General features: G+C 45.5%; 2 protein-coding genes across 4 annotated transcripts in view; one reads left to right on the forward strand and one right to left on the reverse strand.

Moving 5' to 3' along the window:
- The window catches only part of LOC110523088 (ras-related protein Rab-10), a 76,373-nt gene extending 52,684 nt beyond the window's left edge, over positions 1–23,689 (reverse strand). Inside the window, exons 1-2 of the mRNA XM_036984560.2 lie at positions 23,599–23,689; positions 9,072–12,542 (exon numbers count right to left, since the gene is read on the reverse strand). Of these exons, the coding sequence (XP_036840455.1) occupies positions 9,072–9,198 (127 nt within the window). The 5' untranslated portion in view covers positions 9,199–12,542; positions 23,599–23,689. The remainder of the gene's footprint in view (positions 1–9,071; positions 12,543–23,598) is intronic.
- Positions 22,642–25,998, forward strand: part of LOC110529239 (kinesin-like protein KIF3B) — a 45,626-nt gene continuing 42,269 nt past the window's right edge. For all 3 annotated transcript variants that reach the window (XM_036984555.2, XM_090242404.1, XM_090242405.1), the window contains exon 1: positions 22,642–25,042. In XM_036984555.2, coding sequence (XP_036840450.1) covers positions 23,615–25,042 — 1,428 coding nt within the window. In that variant the 5' untranslated portion in view covers positions 22,642–23,614. The remainder of the gene's footprint in view (positions 25,043–25,998) is intronic.

The raw sequence follows: 25,998 nt of genomic DNA on the forward strand, positions 1-25,998 counted from the left end.
GAGGACAGAGAAGTGGACAGAGAAGTGGACAGAGAAGTGGACAGAGAAGTGGACAGAGAAGTGGAGAGAGAGGAGGAGAGAGAGGAGAGAGAGAGAGGAGAGAGGAGAGAAAGAGAATAGAGAGAGGAGAGAGAGAGAATAGAGAGGAGAGAGGAGAGAGAAGAGAGAGAGAGAAGAGAGAGAAGAGAGAGAGAAAAGGAGAGAGAATAGACAGGAAATAGAGAGGAGAGAGAATAGAGAGAGGAGAGAGAGAATAGAGAGGAGAGAAAGAGAATAGAGAAGAGAGAGAAATAGAATAGAGAGGAGAGAGAAGAGGAGAGGAGAGAGAGAGAATAGAGAGGAGAGAGAGAATAGAGAGGAGAGAGAGAGAGAGAGAAGAGAGGAGAATAAAGAGAGAATAGGAGGAGAGAGAGGAGAGAGAGGAGAGAGGAGAATAAAGAGAATAGAGAGAGGAGAGAGAGAATAGAGAGAGGAGAGAGAGAATAGAGAGAGGAGAGAGAGAATAGAGAGAGGAGAGAGAGAATAGAGAGAGGAGAGAGAGAATAGAGAGAGGAGAGAGAGAATAGAGAGAATAGAGAGAGGAGAGAGAGGAGAGAGAGAATAGAGAGAAGAGGAGAGAGAAGAGGAGAGAGAAGAGGAGAGAGAAGAGGAGAGAGAAGAGGAGAGAGAAGAGGAGAGAGAAGAGAGAGAGAAGAGAGAGAGAAGAGAGAGAGAGAAGAGAGAGAAGAGAGAGAAGAGAGAGAAGAGAGAGAGAAGAGACAGGAGAATAGTGAGAGGAGAGAGAGAATGGAGAGAGAGAATAGAGAGAGGAGAGAGAATAGAGAGGGGAGAGAAAGAGAATAGAGAGAGGAGAGAAAGAGAATAGAGGGGAGAGAAAGCGAATAGAGGGGAGAGAGAGAAGAGGAGAGAGAAGAGGAGAGAGAAGAGGACAGAGAAGTGGACAGAGAAGTGGACAGAGAAGTGGACAGAGAAGTGGACAGAGAATAGACAGGAGAATAGACAGGAGAATAGACAGGAGAATAGAGAGGAGAGAGAGGAGGAGAATAGAGAGGAGAGAGAAGAGGAGAAGAGAGAGAGAATAGAGAGGAGAGAGGAGAGAGAAGAGAGAGAGAAGAGAGAGAAGAGAGAGAGAAGAGAGAGAGAAAAGAGAGAGAATAGACAGGAAATAGAGAGGAGAGAGAGAATAGAGAGAGGAGAGAGAGAATAGAGAGGAGAGAAAGAGAATAGAGAGGAGAGAGAAATAGAAAAGAGAGGAGAGAGAAGAGGAGAGGAGAGAGAGAATAGAGAGAGGAGAGAGAGAATAGAGAGGAGAGAAAGAGAATAGAGAGGAGAGAGAAATAGAAAAGAGAGGAGAGAAGAGGAGAGGAGAGAGAGAATAGAGAGGAGAGAGAGAATAGAGAGGAGAGAGAGAGAATAGAGAGGAGAGAGAGAGAGAATAGAGAGAGTTTGAGTTTACTTTTACAGGGACAGTGCACATTAATCAACGTTTCAGTAAAAGTGCCGGTTTTATAGCCAGCCGGCTAATTTTCAGAGAATAGAGAGAGAGAATAGAGAGAGGAGAGAGAGAAATAGAATAGAGAGGAGAGAGAGAATAGAGAGGAGAGAGAGAATAGAGAGGAGAGAGAGACTAGAGAGGAGAGAATAGAGAGGAGAGAGAGAATAGAGGAGGACAGAGAAGAGAGGAGAGAGAGAATAGAGAGGAGAGAGAGAGAGAATAGAGAGGAGAGAGAGAGAGAGAATAGAGAGGAGAGAGAGAGAGAGAATAGAGAGGAGAGAGAGAGAATAGAGAGGAGAGAGGATAGGAGAGAGAGAATAGAGAGAGGATAGGAGAGAGACTAGAGAGAGGAGAGTGGCAAAAGAGGAGAGAGAGAAAGGAAAGGAGAGAGGAGAGAGAGAGAAGAGAGTGGCAAGAGAGGAGAGTAGAGAGGGAGAGAGGGAGAGAGAGAATAGGGGGTTTCCGGTGGTGTATTTTGAGTAGAAGATGCATGTCTCTGAAGGTATGACTGCTGCGTCAGAGAAGGGGGGGGGACACTCCTATTACACTGCACACACACACCTATTGGGCTATACTGATGTACACACTGCCCAACTCTGTGGCCAGTAAAGGTTACTGCAAGCTCCACTCTGTTGCTCTGTGGGTGGAGTGGGATTTGGAGCCACAGACACCTTATGGAGCCATGATATCCTCCCTAGTACCAGTACCATTAACAAGGGGATGATTGCAACGTTTTTCTTATGTCATTTAATTTTGTTAAAACAAGGAAGAGACACCTTCCCTTGCTAGTAGTAGCTAGCTGGCAGTCTGGCTAGGTGGCTTTAGCGTGGCTAAAAACATAGCAAGCTAGTTAACCGTTAACACCTTCATGTCAAATAATCAGATGTATAATAAAAACACAAGCCCAGGAAATATTTCTACTTGCTGGTGTAACCTACAACATTATCCCTGTTTAATATAGTGCGTGTGTATTAATTCCAATATCGGCTAAAAATAGATCATGTTTTGGTAATGGAGAAGAGCAGGCTACATAGAGCAGGTTCCTCCATGTCACAATAGCCTGGAATCACTAGTTATTACTTCTAAATACATTTTGGCTGAATTGTTGTAGTTTGGTTTACCATTTGAATAGTAACCTAAATAACAGCGGTTTACAAACTAGGGATCGCCTGATATGAAAATAAGGTTGCGGGAGAATTTCCAAAACCCTGAAGAAAAATAAATTATATATTCTAATATCATCTATTTATGTCAAAATGATTGTAGTGTGATTAACATGAAAATAAATAATTATAATCTAAGAATTACAATTCAATGAGAGAGCACCCTAATGGGATCATGGGATAAGGCAGCACTTGACCGTTGTACTTGAATCATTCCTACGGTGAATGACTAGCTACACTATGAAACCCCACACTATTGAATCATTCCCATGGTGAATGACTAGCTACACTATGAAACCACACACTATTGAATCATTCCCATGGTGAATGACTAGCTACACTATTGAATCATTCCTACGGTGAATGACTAGCTACACTATGAAACCACACACTATTGAATCATTCCCATGGTGAATGACTAGCTACACTATTGAATCATTCCTAAAGTGAATGACTAGCTACACTATGAAACCACACACTATTGAATCATTCCTACAGTGAATGACTAGCTACACTATGAATCATTCCTACGGTGAATGACTAGCTACACTATGAAACCACACACTATTGAATCATTCCTACAGTGAATGACTAGCTACACTATGAATCATTCCCATGGTGAATGACTAGCTACACTATGAAACCACACACTATTGAATCATTCCTACAGTGAATGACTAGCTACACAATGAAACCACACACTATTGCAGGGACTTTGATGTTACCGGACGCAGAGGAGAAACTCACATCAATGCCTGTGTCAGATAACACCGTTAAACTAAGAATTTATACTCTGATGAATGACTCAAGAACTCCCCAGACTATGCTCTCCAAATGGACGTCAGCTGTGAGGACCGAGATGCCCATGCTTTGACTTTTGTTGGATAAACATGTTGGGGGATGCTGTTCATGTGGACATATTGTTCTTTCTCATGATTACAGAGCATGAAATGAAATATGGGATGTTCAGTGAGTTGCTATATTGATAAAAAAAAAAAACAGATTCCATGGGATGGAATGGTGCGCTTTTGTACAGATGGGTCTCCATCCATTACGGGACATAGGGCAGGCCTCCACACTACAGTTACAGATGGGTCTCCATCCATTACGGGACATAGGGCAGGCCTCCACACTACAGTTACAGATGGGTCTCCATCCATTACAGGACATAGGGCAGGCCTCCACACTACAGTGATGGATGGGTCTCCATCCATTACAGGACATAGGGCAGGCCTCCACACTACAGTTACAGATGGGTCTCCATCCATTACAGGACATAGGGCAGGCCTCCACACTACAGTTATGGATGGGTCTCCATCCATTACAGGACATAGGGCAGGCCTCCACACTACAGTGATGGATGGGTCTCCATCCATTACGGGACATAGGGCAGGCCTCCACACTACAGTTACAGATGGGTCTCCATCCATTACGGGACATAGGGCAGGCCTCCACACTACAGTTACAGATGGGTCTCCATCCATTACAGGACATAGGGCAGGCCTCCACACTACAGTGATGGATGGGTCTCCATCCATTACGGGACATAGGGCAGGCCTCCACACTACAGTGATGGATGGGTCTCCATCCATTACAGGACATAGGGCAGGCCTCCACACTACAGTTACAGATGGGTCTCCATCCATTACAGGACATAGGGCAGGCCTCCACACTACAGTGATGGATGGGTCTCCATCCATTACGGGACATATGGCAGGCCTCCACACTACAGTTACAGATGGGTCTCCATCCATTACAGGACATAGGGCAGGCCTCCACACTACAGTTACAGATGGGTCTCCATCCATTACAGGACATAGGGCAGGCCTCCACACTACAGTTACAGATGGGTCTCCATCCATTACGGGACATAGGGCAGGCCTCCACACTACAGTTACAGATGGGTCTCCATCCATTACGGGACATAGGGCAGGCCTCCACACTACAGTGATGGATGGGTCTCCATCCATTACAGGACATAGGGCAGGCCTCCACACTACAGTGATGGATGGGTCTCCATCCATTACAGGACATAGGGCAGGCCTCCACACTACAGTTACAGATGGGTCTCCATCCATTACGGGACATAGGGCAGGCCTCCACACTACAGTTACAGATGGGTCTCCATCCATTACAGGACATAGGGCAGGCCTCCACACTACAGTTACAGATGGGTCTCCATCCATTACGGGACATAGGGCAGGCCTCCACACTACAGTTACAGATGGGTCTCCATCCATTAAGGGACATAGGGCAGGCCTCCACACTACAGTTACAGATGGGTCTCCATCCATTACAGGACATAGGGCAGGCCTCCACACTACAGTTACAGATGGGTCTCCATCCATTACAGGACATAGGGCAGGCCTCCACACTACAGTGATGGATGGGTCTCCATGTGTGACACACAGACAGCGACAGACACACAGACACACAAGACAGCGACAGACACACAGACAGCGACAGACAGCGACAGACACACAGACAGCGACAGACACACAGACAGCGACAGACAGCGACAGACTCACAGACAGCGACAGACTCACAGACAGCGACAAACACAGACTTCTAAACCAGCTGTCATCCGTAAAATGTTTTGGTCTGGTATAGTCTGGTGGTGACTGTAGCCTGTCTTGGGTCTGGTACAGTCTGGTGGTGACTGTAGTCTGTAGCCTGTCTTGGGCCAGGTACATTCTGGTGGTGACTGTAGCCTGTCTTGGGTCTGGTACAGTCTGGTGGTGACTGTAGTCTGTAGCCTGTCTTGGGTCTGGTACAGTCTGGTGGTGACTGTAGCATGTCTTGGTCTAGTACAGTCTGCTGGTGACTGTAGCCTGTCTTGGGTCTGGTACAGTCTGGTGGTCACTGTAGCCTGTCTTGGGTCTGGAACAGTCTGGTGGTGACTGTAGCCTGTCTTGGGTCTGGAACAGTCTGGTGGTGACTGTAGTCTGTAGCCTGTCTTGGGCCAGGTACATTCTGGTGGTGACTGTAGCCTGTCTTGGGTCTGGTACAGTCTGGTGGTGACTGTAGTCTGTAGCCTGTCTTGGGTCTGGTACAGTCTGGTGGTGACTGTAGCATGTCTTGGTCTAGTACAGTCTGCTGGTGACTGTAGCCTGTCTTGGGTCTGGTACAGTCTGGTGGTCACTGTAGCCTGTCTTGGGTCTGGAACAGTCTGGTGGTGACTGTAGCCTGTCTTGGGTCTGGAACAGTCTGGTGGTGACTGTAGCCTGTCTTGGGTCTGGAACAGTCTGGTGGTGACTGTAGCCTGTCTTGGGTCTGGAACAGTCTGGTGGTGACTGTAGCCTGTCTTGGGTCTGGAACAGTCTGGTGGTGACTGTAGCCTGTCTTGGGTCTGGAACAGTCTGGTGGTGACTGTAGCCTGTCTTGGGTCTGGAACAGTCTGGTGGTGACTGTAGCCTGTCTTGGGTCTGGTACAGTCTGGTGGTGACTGTAGCCTGTCTTGGGTCTGGAACAGTCTGGTGGTGACTGTAGCCTGTCTTGGGCCAGGTACATTCTGGTGGTGACTGTAGCCTGTCTTGGGTCTGGTACAGTCTGGTGGTGACTGTAGTCTGTAGCCTGTCTTGGGTCTGGTACAGTCTGGTGGTGACTGTAGTCTGTAGCCTGTGTTGGGTCTGGTACAGTCTGGTGGTGACTGTAGCCTGTCTTGGGTCTAGTACAGTCTGGTGGTGACTGTAGTCTGTAGCCTGTCTTGGGTCTGGAACAGTCTGGTGGTGACTGTAGTCTGTAGCCTGTCTTGGGTCTGGAACAGTCTGGTGGTGACTGTAGTCTGTAGCCTGTCTTGGGTCTGGAACAGTCTGGTGGTGACTGTAGTCTGTAGCCTGTCTTGGGCCAGGTACATTCTGGTGGTGACTGTAGCCTGTCTTGGGTCTAGTACAGTCTGGTGGTGACTGTAGTCTGTAGTCTGTCTTGGGTCTGGTACAGTCTGGTGGTGACTGTAGTCTGTAGCCTGTCTTGGGTCTGGTACAGTCTGGTGGTGACTGTAGCCTGTCTTGGTCTAATACAGTCTGGTGGTGACTGTCGCCTGTCTTGGGTCTGGTACAGTCTGGTGGTGACTGTAGCCTGTCTTGGTCTAATACAGTCTGGTGGTGACTGTCGCCTGTCTTGGGTCTGGTATAGTGTGGTGGTGACTGTAGCATGTCTTGGGTCTGGTACAGTCTGGTGGTGACTGTAGTCTGTAGCCTGTCTTGGGTCTGGTACAGTCTGGTGGTGACTGTAGCCTGTCTTGGTCTAATACAGTCTGGTGGTGACTGTCGCCTGTCTTGGGTCTGGTATAGTGTGGTGGTGACTGTAGCATGTCTTGGTCTAGTACAGTCTGCTGGTGACTGTAGCCTGTGTTGGGTGTGGTACAGTCTGGTGGTGACTGTAGTCTGTAGCCTGTGTTGGGTGTGGTACAGTCTGGTGGTGACTGTAGTCTGTAGTCTGTGTTGGGTCTGGTACAGTCTGGTGGTGACTGTAGCCTGTGTTGGGTCTGGTACAGTCTGGCGGTGACTGTAGTCTGTAGCCTGTGTTGGGTCTGGTACAGTCTGGCGGTGACTGTAGCCTGTAGCCTGTGTTGGGTCTGGTACAGTCTGGCGGTGACTGTAGCCTGTCTTGGCTCTGGTACAGTCTGGATGTGACTGTAGTCTGTAGCCTGTCTTGGGTCTGGAACAGTCTGGTGGTGACTGTAGCCTGTCTTGGGTCTGGAACAGTCTGGTGGTGACTGTAGCCTGTCTTGGGTCTGGAACAGTCTGGTGGTGACTGTAGTCTGTAGTAAAATCTTTGAAATGGTTGCATTTATATTTTTGTACAGGGTAAATAAACTAGCATTTATGAAGCCAACAAACACATTCCTCACACGGTAGGAATAGATTTCTTCCCATGTTTATAAAAAAATAATAATAAAAAAATAGAAGTACCTTGCTCCCAAAACACATTTTCTGGAGACTTGTGGGCAGAGTGATGACATCACCCCCTGTATGTGCTTTCAATAGCCGGAATTCCTCCAGACTGAGGAGGAATCCTCACAATACGCCCCTGACCACCTCCTGAAGTGGTCAGACAGATCTCAACACAATCTGAACCAGTCTTTTCAACGCGCTCTTCGTATTCTGATAGCAAAAGTTGCATATAAGTATCAAGTGTAGACACAGCCATCTAGACCCAGCCTCCACCTGGGAACTCAAGAAAAAACGAGCTCCGACAGGGAAAAATTGTTTTGAATTGTCATCCAACTCGGTACTCGAAGTTGAGAACTCTGTCATCTTCTAGCGCTCCGACCTGAAGATCACTGACAGGTTAACAGTTGTCTTGAAAGCACCATAAAACCATTTGCCAGCTCATATCTGTGTGAAGCTGGGTTCAGTGTTCTCATAGCTGCTATCACATCCAACCTAAATTGATATTTGGTTTTAATGCAGATGAGAGCACTGAATCCAGCATCACACAGATACGGCCTAGCAAAGGGTCGGTCGTCTACCATTAGTTTTATGGTGCTTTGAAGACAACTGGAAACTCTGAAAAATATTAGGTCAAATCATGATATCAGTGATCTTCAGGTCAGAGCTCTAGCAAGAGGTCTGAGTTCGATTTGAAATTTCGAGTTGGTTGACCTTTCAAACCTATTTTTCCCCAGTCGGAGCTCGTTTTCCACCCCAATTTCCCAGTTGTTTCAACGCGGCAGCAAAAGCGACAAAAGACAAGAGTGACGCCATCATCATGAATTGTTTATGATTTCAGAAGAGTAAAACTTAGCAGATGTTTTTAGAATCTTCCTCACATACCAAGACATAGAGATCCGTGAAAGCTAGCTATCAAAGCCCCTTGCCTGACAACTATGACTAAAAATGTTTATATAGTGTACGAATGTATATCATTAGACAGCTAACGATCCATTCTACGTGAAAGCTGTCACAGTCTGGTGGCCTGGCAAGCCAGCATTTCAAAATACATAACCGGTTATACTACTTGGTTTCTCTGAAACTAGACTAGTTAGTTGACAACCGAGGGCCACCAGATAGCTAGGTAACGTAAGTTAAATCTACACATTGTACATGTATGTTACCCAACCAGCTAGTCAGCTAGCGAATGTTAGCGAACAAATAAGTGAAATTTAGAAATTAATCAGGCATAATGTACCAAAAAAAACTGGTTAGTTTGTGACTGACAGGTCATTTTAAAACGTTTTTAAAAAAACGAACCATTTAGTACACTAACTAGCTAGTTTGGAGAGTTCAGCAAACTTGCACCATGGGCCTTTTTGTTAGACGCTATTTAGGGACCGTCAGTCATCGTGACAGTTGAAATATCTACGTCAACGAAGCTACGGGTGGCGATTTATTAGCGAGAATTTTCCCCCGCAGAATCCATACAGCTGTGGTCCCCCCAGTAGTGTTGACACCCCTGTCCCGATAACTCACCTATGGTGGAGATGAAGGTGGTATTGAAGGCGTCGTCTGAGAAGCGGAACAGCACGCATGTCTTCCCCACGCCCGAGTCCCCGATCAGCAGGAGCTTGAAGAGCAGGTCGTAGGTCTTCTTCGCCATCGATAGACAAGTTGTGTTCGCCGGACAGAGCAGAAACTATCTCCCGCAGGTCTAGAGCCAGCCTGAGTTACAAGCAGAGGAACGGTCTGTAATATTTGAGTTATGTTGATATCTAGTTGGCTAGTTAGCTATATACCACCAGGGGTAGCGTGTCGCAACAGTAACCGAAGAGTAACCAAGACGGGTTTTCTTACAGCATTTGAATTAAAAACCACAACAACAACAAAAAATGGTATCCCGTGTGATTCCCCCTTTTCCACTCTCTTTCTCTCGCACTGTCGGGACAAAATGGCTCCCCTCCCCGACTTACTCTTTCTTCAAACTACCAGCGAGCTCATTAAAATTATTGGCATTCCCCGTCATTACAACCGCCTCGGGACTTGCGATCGAGAAGATTTGTAAATTTTCGTAGGTTAAAAAGTGTGTAAATTAACGATATTGTTACAATTATTTGTTTTGTCGATGATTAGACCCCGAAACAAACGACAGCCGTGACGTCGCCTTCAAATGCAGGCACCACCGCGACACTCTAGCTTACGTCTGTTTTCCGCCCCTTCTGTCAAAATCTCGCTCGGTGATTGGCTCACATCACTGCTTTCCAAATATACATCTGAATCCGATTGGTCAGATTGTCAAGGAGTAAAAAGGCGTAATTTAGGTTGACTTGTAGAAAGGGCAAATGTTTTTCTGCATGACCATACCGGAACAATCCCAGGCTCGGACTCTCCGTTCCACTACAGATTGAACAATGAAACATATATTTTCCCGGATGTATAAATGTGAAGCATCCGGTTAATGTTTCCCCTCTACCAAATATGGTGGTGAGAGGAAGCCCAATGGAAGCCTAATGACCGGCAGTTGGAGAAGATGGGGCGAGATGGATTTTGGCCGAGATTCTGCTCATTTTCTCATCGATGGAACATTTGATCTCAATGGCGTTTTCTGTTTCTAAAATTAACATTTGTTACGCACAGAGTGGACAGAGTTTTCTATACTTTATTATTTTCCAACGTTTCTTAAAAATTGCGTTGTTTAGAAGGAGTGCAAAGGTGAATTGAATTATTGGACAGGAACGCTTCATGGAGTTTGCGTTCCCTAACGGAAATATGCAAATACATGGTAGAACGCGCCAATGGGTTCTCGCTAACTCGTGCTTGGCTCTGCCCACCTCCTTGCTTGTTCTGCCCACTATGATTCATTTGCTCCCGTTGGAAACAACAGGCTGTGGTCTATCTTGGGTTATTTATAAAAAATCTTTGGTTCCACTGGTGGAAATTGAACTTTTTTGAAATCCAAAATGGCCACCGGTTCCCGTCCGTGCTGGTCGGGGTGTGTTTGCTGGTTGGTGTCTGGCCAGAGGTTTGACGATCCCAGCGATGAGTCAAGCTGAATGATGTCATAAATTCTCATGTTCATGTAGTGGGTGTTACCAATCACTCTACATTCTGCTACTTTAGTACCGTTTCAGTACTTTCCATGGGGCAGTGACTTTTTTAAATTATTAACACATCAAACATAACAATAATATTTAGTAATTTCCCTCTTCTAAACTGACAGTGTCTGGGTGCCTTGTTTCAACACAAGAATGCCATATAAAAAAAACAGAACTGTCTCTTTTGGTTTGTTCCATCCTGACCAACTCATCACTCGGATGACAGGAAGTAGACTTAATTTCAGCAGATCCATTATATTGACCAGATACTCAAGTAGCCAATCTAACAAATAAAATAAATGGGAGGAGGCAAGATCAGGTGGGGCCGCTCTAGCCAATGAGAGGGCAGATATGCGTGTGAACAACAGGCACAACTCCAATGTAAAGTGTTATTTTCTCAAAGTTGCCAGGATGTCATGTGTCCTACGTATCAATACACTCAAAACAACCTAAGCACTATGAAACTTATATTTGATCAAATACACCATACGTACCAAATAAGCCATACACAAATAAGCCATACACGTTTTCATTGACCTCCATTCAAAAACTCTTCGCTTGTCGAGCGAAAAAGAACAACACCTACTGGAGAAGACAGATTTTGGGCCCAGTTATCCCTCTCACTTTGCCTCTTCCTCTCTGACTTCACTAACTTACTGACTAGTGATGGGAAGTTCAGTCTTCACTTACTGACTAGTGATGGGAAGTTCAGTCTTCACTTACTGACTAGTGATGGGAAGTTCAGTCTTCACTTACTGACTAGTGATGGGAAGTTCAATTTGTTGATTGCTAGGCATCCAAATAAGATTATTTCTAGATGCATTTGAACTGAGTTCTAGTTGTGGCCGCAACCGGACTAGATCGTGAACGACTCTTGACAGAATGCATTGCTTGTCTGCCGTGAGGGTGATAAGCTACAATGTCATTCACGAACTGCAGCCCCCCCCAAACAATTTTTACTGGTTGGAGTTTGTTGAGTAGAGGCTGTGTATGTCTTGGTTCCATAAAACTGTGTCCATCATAACATTCAATAATGAATTCATTGCATTCATTTTTGCACCATGTGATCAATGATTAGTTCTAAACATGTGTTGTTCTTGTCTATGCTCATGATCTATTTCCCTGTGTGCATTTGACAGACAGACAGGTGGTCGGATGACATCTCTGGATCCGCTGAGCCAAGGAGCGTGTATTAATCCTGCTGTAGGACTCATTGCGGACAGCACTAGCAGGTCAAACAAACTATTAAAATGAACGAGTCACTCAGAAAAATTAATCATGACTCTCAAGTCAGTAAAAAGAGTCCTTTGAAAATACTGCATTTTTTGTGAACTGTACATCACCTTTACTGACCAGCTGTGTGTGTGTGTGTGTGTGTGTGTGTGTGTGTGTGTGTGTGTCTATTATCTAACTACAACCTATCCAGATATGTGTACACTACTGCTAAACCAGTGTTTCTGAAGGGAATTAATCAATCAACCAGGATATGCTCTCAAGCCCTTCAGCCAAGTACACACAGACACACGCAGTAAATACAGGACATCCCTCTACATGTTCTGAACTTGTCTCCCACCAGACCCTCTGCTGCCACTGCTGGTGAGATGGTGAACTGCAGGCGCAGCATCATCACTAAGAACCAGCAGGTGGTACTGTTGCTTCATATTTCATCACCTAGCTCCATCTCAATAGTCGACATGGGGTTTTCTCGTTTGTGAAAAAGACCATCCTCCATCCTCTCTCCTTTGTGCCGGAAACCGATAAGTGGTCGAGTAGTGTGTCAATTCGTTAGTAGGCAAATGGAAGACTGTCCTCCCCTCTCGATAGGCACTTTTCTGAAAGCGTGAACCGCTGCTTTTAACCATGGAAAGGTGACTGGGAATATCGTTGGATACAAAAAGTGTAGTTATTCCATCTGTAAGGCAATCAAACAGGCAAAACGTCAGTACAGGGACAAAGTATAGTCGCAATTCAACGGCTCAGACAGGAGTCATCTGGTGTGATGGGACAAAATTAACATGTGTGAAGTCTGGTCAGCATGTAAGAATGCTGTTCATTGTCTATAGCTCAGCATACAACACCATAGTACCCTCCAAGCTCATCATCAAGCTCGGGGCCCTGGGTCTGAAACCCGCCCTGTGCAACTGGGTCCTGGACTTCCTGACGGCCCGCCCCCAGGTGGTGAAGGTAGGAAACATCACCTCCACTTCACTGATCCTCAACACTGGGGCCCCACAAGGGTGCGTTCTCAGCCCCCTCCTGTACTCCCTGTTCACTCATGACTGCGTGGCCATGCACGTCTTCAACTCAATCATCAAGTTTGCAGACGACACGACCATAGTAGGCCTGATTACCAACAATGACGAGACATCCTGCAGGGAGGAGGTGAGGGCCCTGGGAGAGTGGTGCCAGGAAAATAACCTTTCCCTCACCGTCAACAAAACAAAGGAGCTGATCGTGGACTTCAAGAATTAGCAGAGGGAGCATCCCCCATCCACATTGATGTGAACGCAGTGGAGAAGGTGGAAAGCTTCAAGTTCCTCAGTGTACACATCACTGACGATCTGAAATGGTCCACCCACACAGACAGTGTGGTGAAGAAGGCACAACAGCACCTCTTCAACCTCAGGAGGCTGAAGAAATTTGGCCTAGCCCCTAAAACCCTCACATACTTTTACAGATGCACAATGTCACCGGAAGGCCAAAAAGATCATCAAGGACATCAACCACCTGAGCTACAGCCTGTTCACCTCACTATCATCCACAAGGCGAGATCAGTACAGGTGCATCAAAGCTGGGACCAAGAGACAGAAGCTTTTTTTCAGTCTCAAGGCCATCAGACTGTTAAATAGCCATCACTAGCCAGCTACCACCAACTTACTCAACCCTGCAACTTAGAGGCTGCTGTCCTGTATACATAGACTTGGAATCACTGGTCACTTTAATAATGGAACACTTGTCACTTTAATAATGTTGACATACTGCTTTACTCATTTCATATGTATATACTGTATTCTATTAGACTATTTTAGTCAATGCCACTCCTACATTTCTCAATCTAATATTTATATATATCTTAATTGCATTATTTTACTTTTAGATTTGTGTGTCTTGTTATGAATTGTTAGATATTACTGCACTGTTGGAGCTAGGAACACAAGAATTTTGCTACACCGCAATAACATCTGCTGAAAATGTGTATGTGACCAATAACATCTGCTGAAAATGTGTATGTGACCAATAACATCTGCTGAAAATGTGTATGTGACCAATAACATCTGCTGAAAATGTGTATGTGACCAATAACATCTGCTGAAAATGTGTATGTGACCAATAACATCTGCTGAAAATGTGTATGTGACCAATAACATCTGCTGAATATGAGTATGTGACCAATAACATCTGCTGAAAATGTGTATGTGACCAATAACATCTGCTGAATATGAGTATGTGACCAATAACATCTGCTGAAAATGAGTATGTGACCAATAACATCTGCTGAAAATGTGTGTGACCAATAACATCTGCTGAAAATGTGTATGTGACCAATAACATCTGCTGAAAATGAGTATGTGACCAATAACATCTGCTGAAAATGTGTATGTGACCAATAACATCTGCTGAATATGAGTATGTGACCAATAACATCTGCTGAAAATGTGTATGTGACCAATAACATCTGCTGAATATGAGTATGTGACCAATAACATCTGCTGAAAATGAGTATGTGACCAATAACATCTGCTGAAAATGTGTATGTGACCAATAACATCTGCTGAAAATGTGTATGTGACCAATAACATCTGTTAAATATGGACCAATAACATCTGTTAAATATGGACCAATAACATCTGCTGAAAATGAGTATGTGACCAATAACATCTGCTGAATATGTATATGTGACCAATAACATCTGCTGAAAATGTGTATGTGACCAATAACATCTGCTGAAAATGTGTATGTGACCAATAACATCTGCTGAAAATGAGTATGTGACCAATAACATCTGCTGAAAATGTGTATGTGACCAATAACATCTGCTGAAAATGAGTATGTGACCAATAACATCTGCTGAATATGTGTATGTGACCAATAACATCTGCTGAAAATGAGTATGTGACCAATAACATCTGCTGAATATGTGTATGTGACCAATAACATCTGCTGAAAATGTGTATGTGACCAATAACATCTGCTGAAAATGAGTATGTGACCAATAACATCTGCTGAATATGAGTATGTGACCAATAACATCTGCTGAAAATGTGTATGTGACCAATAACATCTGATAAATATGAGTATGTGACCAATAACATCTGCTGAAAATGTGTATGTGACCAATAACATCTGCTGAAAATGAGTATGTGACCAATAACATCTGCTGAAAATGTATATGTGACCAATAACATCTGCTGAAAATGTGTATGTGACCAATAACATCTGCTGAAAATGAGTATGTGACCAATAACATCTGCTGAATATGAGTATGTGACCAATAACATCTGCTGAAAATGTGTATGTGACCAATAACATCTGCTGAATATGAGTATGTGACCAATAACATCTGCTGAAAATGTGTATGTGACCAATAACATCTGCTGAAAATGAGTATGTGACCAATAACATCTGCTGAAAATGTGTATGTGACCAATAACATCTGATAAATATGAGTATGTGACCAATAACATCTGCTGAAAATGTGTATGTGACCAATAACATCTGATAAATATGAGTATGTGACCAATAACATCTGCTGAAAATGTGTATGTGACCAATAACATCTGATAAATATGAGTATGTGACCAATAACATCTGCTGAAAATGTGTATGTGACCAATAACATCTGCTGAAAATGAGTATGTGACCAATAACATCTGCTGAAAATGTGTATGTGACCAATAACATCTGATAAATATGAGTATGTGACCAATAACATCTGCTGAAAATGTGTATGTGACCAATAACATCTGCTGAAAATGTATATGTGACCAATAACATCTGCTGAAAATGTGTATGTGACCAATAACATCTGCTGAAAATGAGTATGTGACCAATAACATCTGCTGAATATGAGTATGTGACCAATAACATCTGCTGAAAATGTGTATGTGACCAATAACATCTGCTGAATATGAGTATGTGACCAATAACATCTGCTGAAAATGTGTATGTGACCAATAACATCTGCTGAATATGAGTATGTGACCAATAACATCTGCTGAATATGAGTATGTGACCAATAACATCTGCTGAAAATGAGTATGTGACCAATAACATCTGCTGAAAATGAGTATGTGACCAATAACATCTGCTGAATATGTATATGTGACCAATAACATCTGCTGAAAATGTGTATGTGACCAATAACATCTGCTGAATATGAGTATGTGACCAATAACATCTGCTGAAAATGAGTATGTGACCAATAACATCTGCTGAAAATGAGTATGTGACCAATAACATCTGCTGAAAATGTGTATGTGACCAATAACATCTGCTGAAAATGTGTATGTGACCAATAACATCTGCTGAAAATGATTTTCATGGAGAATATGTGCATCCTGTGTACCATACAGCTGAAGAGTTTTGAGATCTTCCACACCCCCTTTAAATCAGCTTTGTTTTGTCAGAGGAAAAAACATGCACACATTTAAAAACAATATGATTCTTATTATTTTATCGATAAAATGTCTTAACTAACTTCATTTGTTATTATCAATTTACAATTTATTATGGGATCCACCCTTGTAAACGTCATTTATTTTAGAATCCACCCCTGTAAACGTAATTTATTTTGGGATCCACCCCTGTAAATGTCGTATATTTTGGGATCCACCCCTGTAAACGTCGTATATTTTGGGATCCACACCTGTAAACGTCGTATATTTTGGAATCCACCCCTGTAAACGTCGTATATTTTGGGATCCACACCTGTTAACGTCGTTTATTTTGGGATCCACCCCTGTAAACGTCGTATATTTTGGGATCCACCCCTGTAAACGTCGTATATTTTGGGATCCACCCCTGTACACGTCGTTTATTTTGGGATCCACACCTGTACACGTAGTTTATTTTGGGATCCACACCTGTTAACGTCGTTTATTTTGGGATCCACACCTGTAAACATTGTTTATTTTGGGATCCACCCCTGTAAACGTTGTTTATTTTGGGATCAAATCAAATTTATTTATATAGCCCTTCGTACATCAGCTGATATCTCAAAGTGCTGTACAGAAACCCAGCCTAAAACCCCAAACAGCAAGCAATGCAGGTGTATAAGCACGGTGGCTAGGAAAAACTCCCTAGAAAGGCCAAAACCTAGGAAGAAACCTAAAGAGGAACCAGGCTATGTGGGGTGGCCAGTCCTCTTCTGGCTGTGCCGGGTGGAAATTATAACAGAACATGGCCAAGATGTTCAAATGTTCATAAATGACCAGCATGGTCGAATAATAATAAGGCAGAACAGTTGAAACTGGAGCAGCAGCACGGTAAGGTGGACTGGGGACAGCAAGGAGTCATCATGTCAGGTAGTCCTGGGGCATGGATCCACTCCTGTAAACATAGTTTATTTTGGGATCCACACCTGTAAACGTAATTTATTTTGGGATCCACACCTGTAAACATCATTTATTTCGGGATCCACCCTTGTTAACGTCATTTATTTTGTGATCCACACCTGTAAACATAATTTATTTTGGGGTCCACACCTGTAAACGTAATTTATTTTGTGATCCACACCTGTAAACATCATTTATTTTGGGATCCACCCCTGTTAACGTGGTTTATTTTGGGATCCACCCTTGGCTGGGGGCAATGGGGCCAATAGGGATGCAGTGTGGTATGCTGCTGGCTGGGGCCAATGGGGATGCAGGGTGGTATGCTGCTGGCTGGGGCCAATGGGGCCAATGGGGATGCAGGGTGGTAAGCTGCTGTCTTGGGCCAATGGGCTCAATAGGGATGCAGGGTGGTATGCTGCTGGCTGGGGCCAATAGGAATGCAGGGTGGTATGCTGCTGGCTGGGGCCAATGGGGCCAATAGGGATGCAGGGTTGTATGCTGCTGGCTGGGGCCAATGGGGATGCAGGGTGGTATGCTGCTGGCTGGGGCCAATGGGGATGCAGGGTGGTAAGCTGCTGTCTGGGGCCAATAGGGATGCAGGGTGGTATGCTGCTGGCTGGGGCCAATAGGGATGCAGGGTGGTATGCTGCTGGCTGGGGCCAATGGGGCCAATGGGGATACAGGGTGGTATGTTGCTGGCTGGGGCCAACCGGGATGCAGGGTGGTATGCTGCTGACTTGGGCCAATGGGGCAAATAGGGATGCAGGGTGGTATGCTGCTGGCTGAGGCCAATGGGGAAAATAGGGATGCAGGGTGGTATGTTGCTGGCTGGGGCCAATGGGGATGCAGGGTGGTATGCTGCTGGCTGGGGCCAATGGGGCCAATAGGGATGCAGGGTGGTATGCTGCTGGCTGGGGCCAATAGGGATGCGGGGTGGTTTGCTGCTGGCTGGGGCCAATAGGGATGCAGGGTGGTATGTTGTTGGCTGGGGCCAATGGGTCCAATAGGGATGCAGGGTGGTATGCTGCTGGCTGGGGCCAATGGGGCCAATAGGGATGCAGGGTGGTATGCTGCTGGCTGGGGCCAATCGGGATGCAGGGTAGTATGCTGCTGACTTGGGCCAATGGGGCAAATAGGGATGCAGGGTGGTATGCTGCTGGCTGAGGCCAATGTGGCAAATAGGGATGCAGGGTGATATGTTGCTGGCTGGGGCCAATGGGGATGCAGGGTGGTATGCTGCTGGCTGGGGCCAATGGGGCCAATAGGGATGCAGGGTGGTATGCTGCTGGCTGGGGCCAATAGGGATGCGGGGTGGTTTGCTGCTGGCTGGGGCCAATAGGGACGCAGAGTGGTATGCTGCTGGCTGTGGCCAATGGGTCCAATGGGGATGCAGGGATGTATGCTGCTGGCTGGGGCCAATGGGGCCAATAGGGATACAGGGTGGTATGCTGCTGGCTGGGGCCAATGGGGCCAATAGGGATGCAGGATAATAATGTTTGAACAAGATGGCGCTGACAGACAAGGTAACCCTGTTTCTAGCTCCTAGCCAACCTTTGCAGTCATTTTTTGTGGTATTTATATATTTCATTATCTACTCAGAACGTTTCTTGTATCATTACCTAGAGCCGAAAATAACTTTTGGACATTAGATCGGCGGACACTCACCACAAATCAGAGCTGAAATTCATCTTCCCTGACCTGGATCCATTGTTTGAACTTCCGAGGCAACTCTATTCATCCCGGGGGCTGCACCAAAACACCAATGCAGGAGAAGAGGAAGTATGAGTGTTGCCCTAGTCAGACTCAGGTGATGTCCATAACATCCATCGCTTCTGAGTATTTTTCTCGCTAATGTTCAGTCACTAGACAATAAAGTAGATGAGCTCAGGGTGTGGATCTCCTTCCAGAGAGACATCAGGGACTGTAAAATGACACAGCAGGGGTGCAAACTGTAGAACCCAGTTCCTACATTTGAACATAAAAATATATTTTATCAAACAAAACTACGCTACATTTTATCTCTGGGACCCTCAGAATGACAAATCAGAGCAAGATTACTAAATGTAAGTACATTATTTACCTTCAGAGGTGAATGCATAAAACCAGTTGCCATGATAAAAGTGTTGTTGTTGTTGTGGACTCTCCTCAAACAATAGCATGGTATTTTTTCACTGTAATAGATACTGTAAATTGGACACTTCAGTTACATTAACAAGGATGTAAGCTTTCTGCCCATATAAAACATGTCTATGTCCTGGAAAGTTGGCTGTTACTTACAACGTCATTCTAAAAACATCAGCGCACGTTAGCAACAACCGTTCCGGTAACTCATCTCTTGTGCTGCACGTGCATCACAAACTCTTGATCATTACTACTCTCCTTTCCGGGACGGCTACAAGTCCCTCCCTCTTCCTCCTTTCAGCAAATCAGATCATGCCTCCATTCTGCTCCTCCCCACCTAACAGCAGAAACCTAAACAGGAAACACCCGTGGTAAGGGACTGTTCAACATTAGTCTGACCAGTCGGAATCTATGCTTCAAGATTGTTTTGATCACGCAGACTAGGAAGTGTTCCGGGTTGCCATTGAGAACAGTTTTGACATCTGCACTGACTCAGTGACTGGGTTCACCAGGAAGAGAACAGTATTGACGTCTGCACTGACTCAGTGACTGGGTTCACCAGGAAGAGAACAGTATTGATGTCTGCACTGACTCAGTGACTGGGTTCACCAGGAAGAGAACAGTATTGATATATGCACTGACTCAGTGACTGGGTTCATCAGGATGTAAATAGAGCATGTTGTTCCCACTGTGTAAATTGTAACCAAAAACCATGGATAGATAGCAGCATCCTCGCAAAACTGAAAGCGCGATCCACCGCATTTAACCATGGCAAGGTTGCTGGGAACATTGACGTGTACAAACGGACCAGCTATGACCTCCGTAAGGCAAACAAAAAGGCAAAAAGATAGTACAGGGACAAACTGGAGTTGCAATTCAATGGCTCAGACACATGATGTAAGTTGCAGGGACTTCAGACAATCACGGATTATAAAGGTACAGCCAGTCATATCACAGATGCCTTGCTCCCGGATAAGACACAGCCAGCCACATAGCGGACGCCTCGCTCCCGGATAAGACACAGCCAGCCATATAGAAGACGCCTTGCTCGCGGATAAGACACAGCCAGCCATATAGCAGACGCCTTGCTCCCGGATAAGACACAGCCAGCCATATAGCAGACGCCTTGCTCCCGGATAAGACACAGCCAGCCATATAGCAGACGCCTCGCTCCCGGATAAGACACAGCCAGCCATATAGCAGACGCCTTGCTCCCGGATAAGACACAGCCAGCCACATAGCAGAGCCTTGCTCCCGGATAAGACACAGCCAGCCATATAGCAGACGCCTTGCTCCCGGATAAGACACAGCCAGCCACATAGCAGAGCCTTGCTCCCGGATAAGACACAGCCAGCCATATAGCAGACGCCTTGCTCCCGGATAAGACACAGCCAGCCACATAGCAGAGCCTTGCTCCCGGATAAGACACAGCCAGCCATATAGCAGACGCCTTGCACCCGGATAAGCTAAACCTTCTTCACCCGCTTCAAAGAAAATAACATTGTGATGTCGATGCTCTCGTTCTCTGTGGCCAACGTCAGTAAGTCATGTAAGCGTGTTAACCCTTGCTAGGCTGCCAGCCCAGTCAGCATCCCAAACCGCATCCTCACTTACAATCTGACAACGCTCTGAATTTACGAACTCCCAGAGCGCACTCTGAGCAAACTCTGGCACTCCGGATTGAAATTACAAACAGCAAGATGTCTAGATAGTAATTTGTTATGCTAACTATCTAGCAAGAGGTTGCATAGCAACAGCATCACCTTCCGGTAGACAGGGCTAGCACTAGTACTAATACTTAATTAAATGAACTAATAGTATATAGAATGTAGTATACAGTATGTTGTATTGGTAGTCAAACACAGCTATTGTCTAATTTACCTCTCTAAACATGTGGATTATTTATCTTAAGGCTGCTTTCCTACTTGTATATTTAAACATATAAATATAGATATGACTTAATTGGAATATATCTACACATTTTTTTTTTTTAAATCTTGTGGTTTTGATGTGAATTACAGAGGGGGGTTAGTTACCCCCTAGTACCCTACTGTCCATACCGTCTGTACACAATTATCTATAGTGACTTCAGAAAAGTATTCAGACCCTTTGACTTTTTACACATTTTGTTACGTTACAGCCTTAAACTAAAGTGGATTAAATAAAACAATTGTCAGTAATCTACACACAAAACCCCATAACGACAAAGTGAAAACAGGTTTTTAGAAATGTTTGCAAATGTATTAAAAGCAAGAAATACCTTATTTACATTCGTATTCAAACCCTTTGCCATGAGACTCGAAATTGAGAGGCACATGACATTCCGCTTGGAGTTTGCCAAAAGGCACCTAAATACTCTCAGACCATGAGAAACAAGATTCTCTGGTCTGATGAAACCAAGATTGAACTTTATGGCCTAAATGCCAAGTGGAGGAAACCTGGCACCATCCCTACGGTGAAGCATAGTGATGGCAGCATCATGCTGTGGAGTTTTTTGGCGGCAGGCACTAGGAGACTAGTCGGGATCAAGGCAAAGATGAATAGAGCAAAGTACAGAGATCCTTGATGAAAACCTGCTCCAAACTGCTCAGGACCTCAGACTGGGGTGAAGGTTCACCTTCCAACAGGACAATGACCCTAAGCACACAGCCAAGACAATGCAGGAGTGGCTTCGGGACAAGTCTCTGAATGTTATTGTGTGGCCCGGTCAGAGCCCGGAATTGAACCCGATCAAACATCTATGGAGAGCTGTGCAGCAACGCTCCCCATCCAACCTGACAGAGCGTGAGAGGATCTGCAGAGAAGAATGGGAGAAACTCCCCAAATACAGGTGTGCCAAGCTTGTAGCTCATACCCAAGAAGACTGGAGGCTGTAATCACTGGTGCTTCAACAAAGTAAAGGGTCTAAATACTTATGTAAATGTTGTATGTCAGTTTATTTCTAATAAATTAGCTAACATTTATAAAAACCTGTTTTTTGCTTTGTCATTATGGGGTATTGTGTGTAGATTGATGAGGGAAAACAACTATTGAATCCATTTTAGAATAAGACTGTAACGTAACAAAATGTGTAAAAAGTCAAGGGTTCTGAAATTGCTCCTTCTGATATTTCTTAATTTATTTCTTTACATTGTTTGTTTGAATTATGTGTTTATTGTTTTATATTACTAGGTATTATCACCGAACTGTTAGATCTAGAAACATAAGCATTTCGCTGCACCTGCGATAACGTATGCAAATCAATAAATGCAGCCTTAAAAACTTGATTTGACTTAATAATAGTGTAAAACTCCATTTCCCATGGTCCCGTCATTGCGTTCTGCAGTGGGTGTGGCTGAATGAGGTAATGATGTGTTTGTGTATGTATGTGTGTGTGTGTGTGTGTGTATCTCCTCTCTGTTCATCCTGAAACTCGCTCTCAGTACTTTAATGGAGCCGCAGCATCTCCTCTGCGGCACGAGAGCATTAGGGTATATCTCCGGGCACGGAGGCAGGATGAAAAACCGTTGGTAAATCTTTTGATTGACCGGGACTTGTTAAGGCGGAGCTGGCTTTATTATCGAATGAACCCCTGTTAACGGACAGACGGACAGAATGCACCCGGACCTCAACGGAACCGTCGTGATCACTGAGCACACCGTGAAGTGTGTTTAATACCGCTAGTTAACGCGGATTAAATCATATTGTTGACGGTGAGAAACACACGGATGGATTGGTTAAAGAATGTGAATATAATATCTACAAAATTATTGCATAATAATCTATATGAGATGGCCCGGTGGGGATTCTGAAAGAGAGATTGTAGAGGAAAATAGATAGAGACAGAATGATATTCGACAGACCAATACATGCACTAATATTTTAACTGTGGGACCAAAAACCGATTATGATTATTATTATTATTGATAAATAGGCTAATTTAATGTTATTTGTAAACAAGCTAATTTGTCATTAGCATGGCAGGACTAGAGGCCTGGTGTTCAGTGTGACGCTGTTATCATCCAGTCAGATAGGACTCATGTATTACTCTGTTACCTGCTCTATATTTTACTGTTTGACTACTCAAAGACCTAGTAAATTCATTAATAATGACCTGATAATAACATGGTAGGCCTATGAATTTGTTTCTTTAGCACCATTGTGTTAAATTCAGTACTAAGTGATATACCAAGCATCAATTTCCCAGTTGGATCATTACCTGGTAAATACTAGCAAGAACAGTGTCCAGTAAGGAGAAAGAGATCAACTGATAATAACAAATGTTAATTTCTATAAATCTCTAATAATAGTTACCTGATAGCCACTTCAGATGTCTAAGATAAAGAGTAGTGAGACTGTGAAGGTTGTGGTTCGCTGTCGCCCGTTAAACCGGAAAGAGGCAGCTGGTGTTACCGGGACACCAGGAGGAAGGGGAGGGATCGTAGAGATGGATGTACATCGGGGTCAGGTGGTCTTACAGAACCCTCGCGCTCTGCCCGGCGAGCCTCGGAAGACGTTTACGTTCGACTCTGTGTATGACGCATCGTCTAGACAACGTGATCTGTACGATGAGACAGTACGCCCGCTGATCCACTCAGTCCTGGACGGGTTTAATGGAACCATCTTTGCCTATGGCCAGACGGGCACCGGAAAGACCTACACCATGCAGGGAGCGTGGCTAGAGCCAGAGAGGCGGGGCGTCATCCCCAACGCCTTCGAACACGTCTTCACCCAGATCTCCCGCTCCGCCGCCGACCGCCAGTACCTGGTCAGAGCCTCTTACCTGGAGATCTACCGAGAGGAGATCAGGGATCTACTGGATCCTAACGTGCACGCCCCTCATGTCCCCAACGTGCACACCCAGCCCCCCCACACCCTGGAGCTGAGAGAGAGCCCGGAGAGCGGGGTGTATGTGCGTGACTTGACGTCGTGCGTGTGTAAGAGCGTGAAGGAGATAGAGGAGCTCATGAACTTAGGGAACCAGGTGCGCTCGGTGGGAGCGACAGACATGAACGAACACTCTTCCCGTTCCCACACCCTGTTCCTCATCACGGTGGAGTGTTCCCAGACGGGGCCGGATGGACGGCAGCACATCAGGGTGGGCCGGCTCAACCTGGTTGACCTGGCGGGCAGCGAGCGGCAGGCAAAGACGGGCGTCCACGGGGAACGCCTGAAGGAAGCCGCTAAGATCAACCTGTCTCTGTCAGCGCTAGGCAACGTGATCTCAGCCCTGGCAGACGGGCGTAGCGGCCATGTTCCCTATCGGGACTCTAAACTGACCCGGTTATTACAGGACTCTCTGGGAGGGAACGCCAAGACGGTGATGGTGGCTACACTAGGCCCCGCCCCCCAACACTACGAGGAGACCCTCACCACTCTCCGCTACGCTAACAGAGCTAAGAACATCAAGAACCAGCCAAGAGTTAACGAAGACCCTAAAGACGCCCTGCTCAGAGAGTTCCAGAAGGAGATTGCACGGCTCCGCGCACAGCTCAGCCACAAGGAAGGGAGGGGCAAACACAGGAAGGAGGAAGGGGAGGAGGGCTGGGACGGAGAAGGGGATGAGGAGGGAGAAGAGGAGGTGGAGAAGGAGAGGAAGCTGCAGAAGGAGAGGCTGGAGGAGGAGAATAAGGCCATCAGAGAAGATGGATCACTATTGGCTGTGGAGAAGCAGAGGCTTCTGGGAGAGAAGGAGATAATGATGGGAGATCTGAGGAAGGAGCGGGACACCACCGAGCAGTTGACTGCCAAGTACAAGGTACATTCACACACACATATATAGAGAGGAATCTTTAGGAGTATTTATCCTTCCCTCCTCCCCTCCTCTCCTGCCCTGCTCGTCTCCCCCCTACTCTCTCCCCTTCCTCTCTCCCCCTCCTCCCCTCATCCTCTACCTCCCCTCCTTCTCCCCTCCTTCTTCTCCCCCTCCTACCCCCAACCCTCCTCCCCTCCTCTCCTGCTCGTTTCCCCCCTCCTCTCTCCCCTTCCTCTCTCCCCCTCCTCCCCTCCTCCCCCCATCCTCTACCCCCCCCCTCCTTCTTCTCCCCCTCCTACCACCCACCCTCCTCCCTTCCTGCTGTTTCCTGTGGGGGATGATGCTTCCTTCCTGCCAGCTGGATTTCAGCCTATCATATCGCAGAACTGAAACATTACCCCCTTCCCTCAGCCCCAACCAGCCCTTTAGTATGTGATTGTCTATTTCACTTTTGTTTATTATTTCCCTTGCTTTGTAAATGTAAACATACTTTTGCCATAAAGCCCTTTGATTTGAATTGAGAGAGAGAGAGAGAGAGAGGAGAGAAGGAGAGGGGATGTGAGAGTAATAGACTCATCTCTCAGCATGCTCTACTGCAATCATGCTCTACACAATCAGCTGTGTGTGTGTGGCTGTGTGTGTTGAGTTGCAAAGAAAAAGCCATATCTCAGACTGGCCAATAAAAATTAAAGATTAAGATGGGCAAAAGAACATAGACACTGGACAGAGGAACTCTGCCTAGAAGGCCAACACCCCGGAGTCGCCTCTTCGCTGTTGATGTTGAGACTGGTGTTTTGTGGGTACTATTTAATGAAGCTGCCAGTTGACGACTTGTGAGGTGTCTGTTTCTCAAACTAGAGACTCTAATGTACTTGTCCTCTTGCTCAGTTGTGCACCGGGGCCTCCCACTCCTCTTTCTACTCTGGTTAGTGACAGTTTGCGCTGTTCTGTGAAGGGAG

The sequence above is a fragment of the Oncorhynchus mykiss genome, chromosome 8 (assembly GCF_057628025.1).
Source record: "Oncorhynchus mykiss isolate SJ-2025 chromosome 8, ASM5762802v1, whole genome shotgun sequence".
Lineage (NCBI taxonomy): Eukaryota > Metazoa > Chordata > Actinopteri > Salmoniformes > Salmonidae > Oncorhynchus > Oncorhynchus mykiss.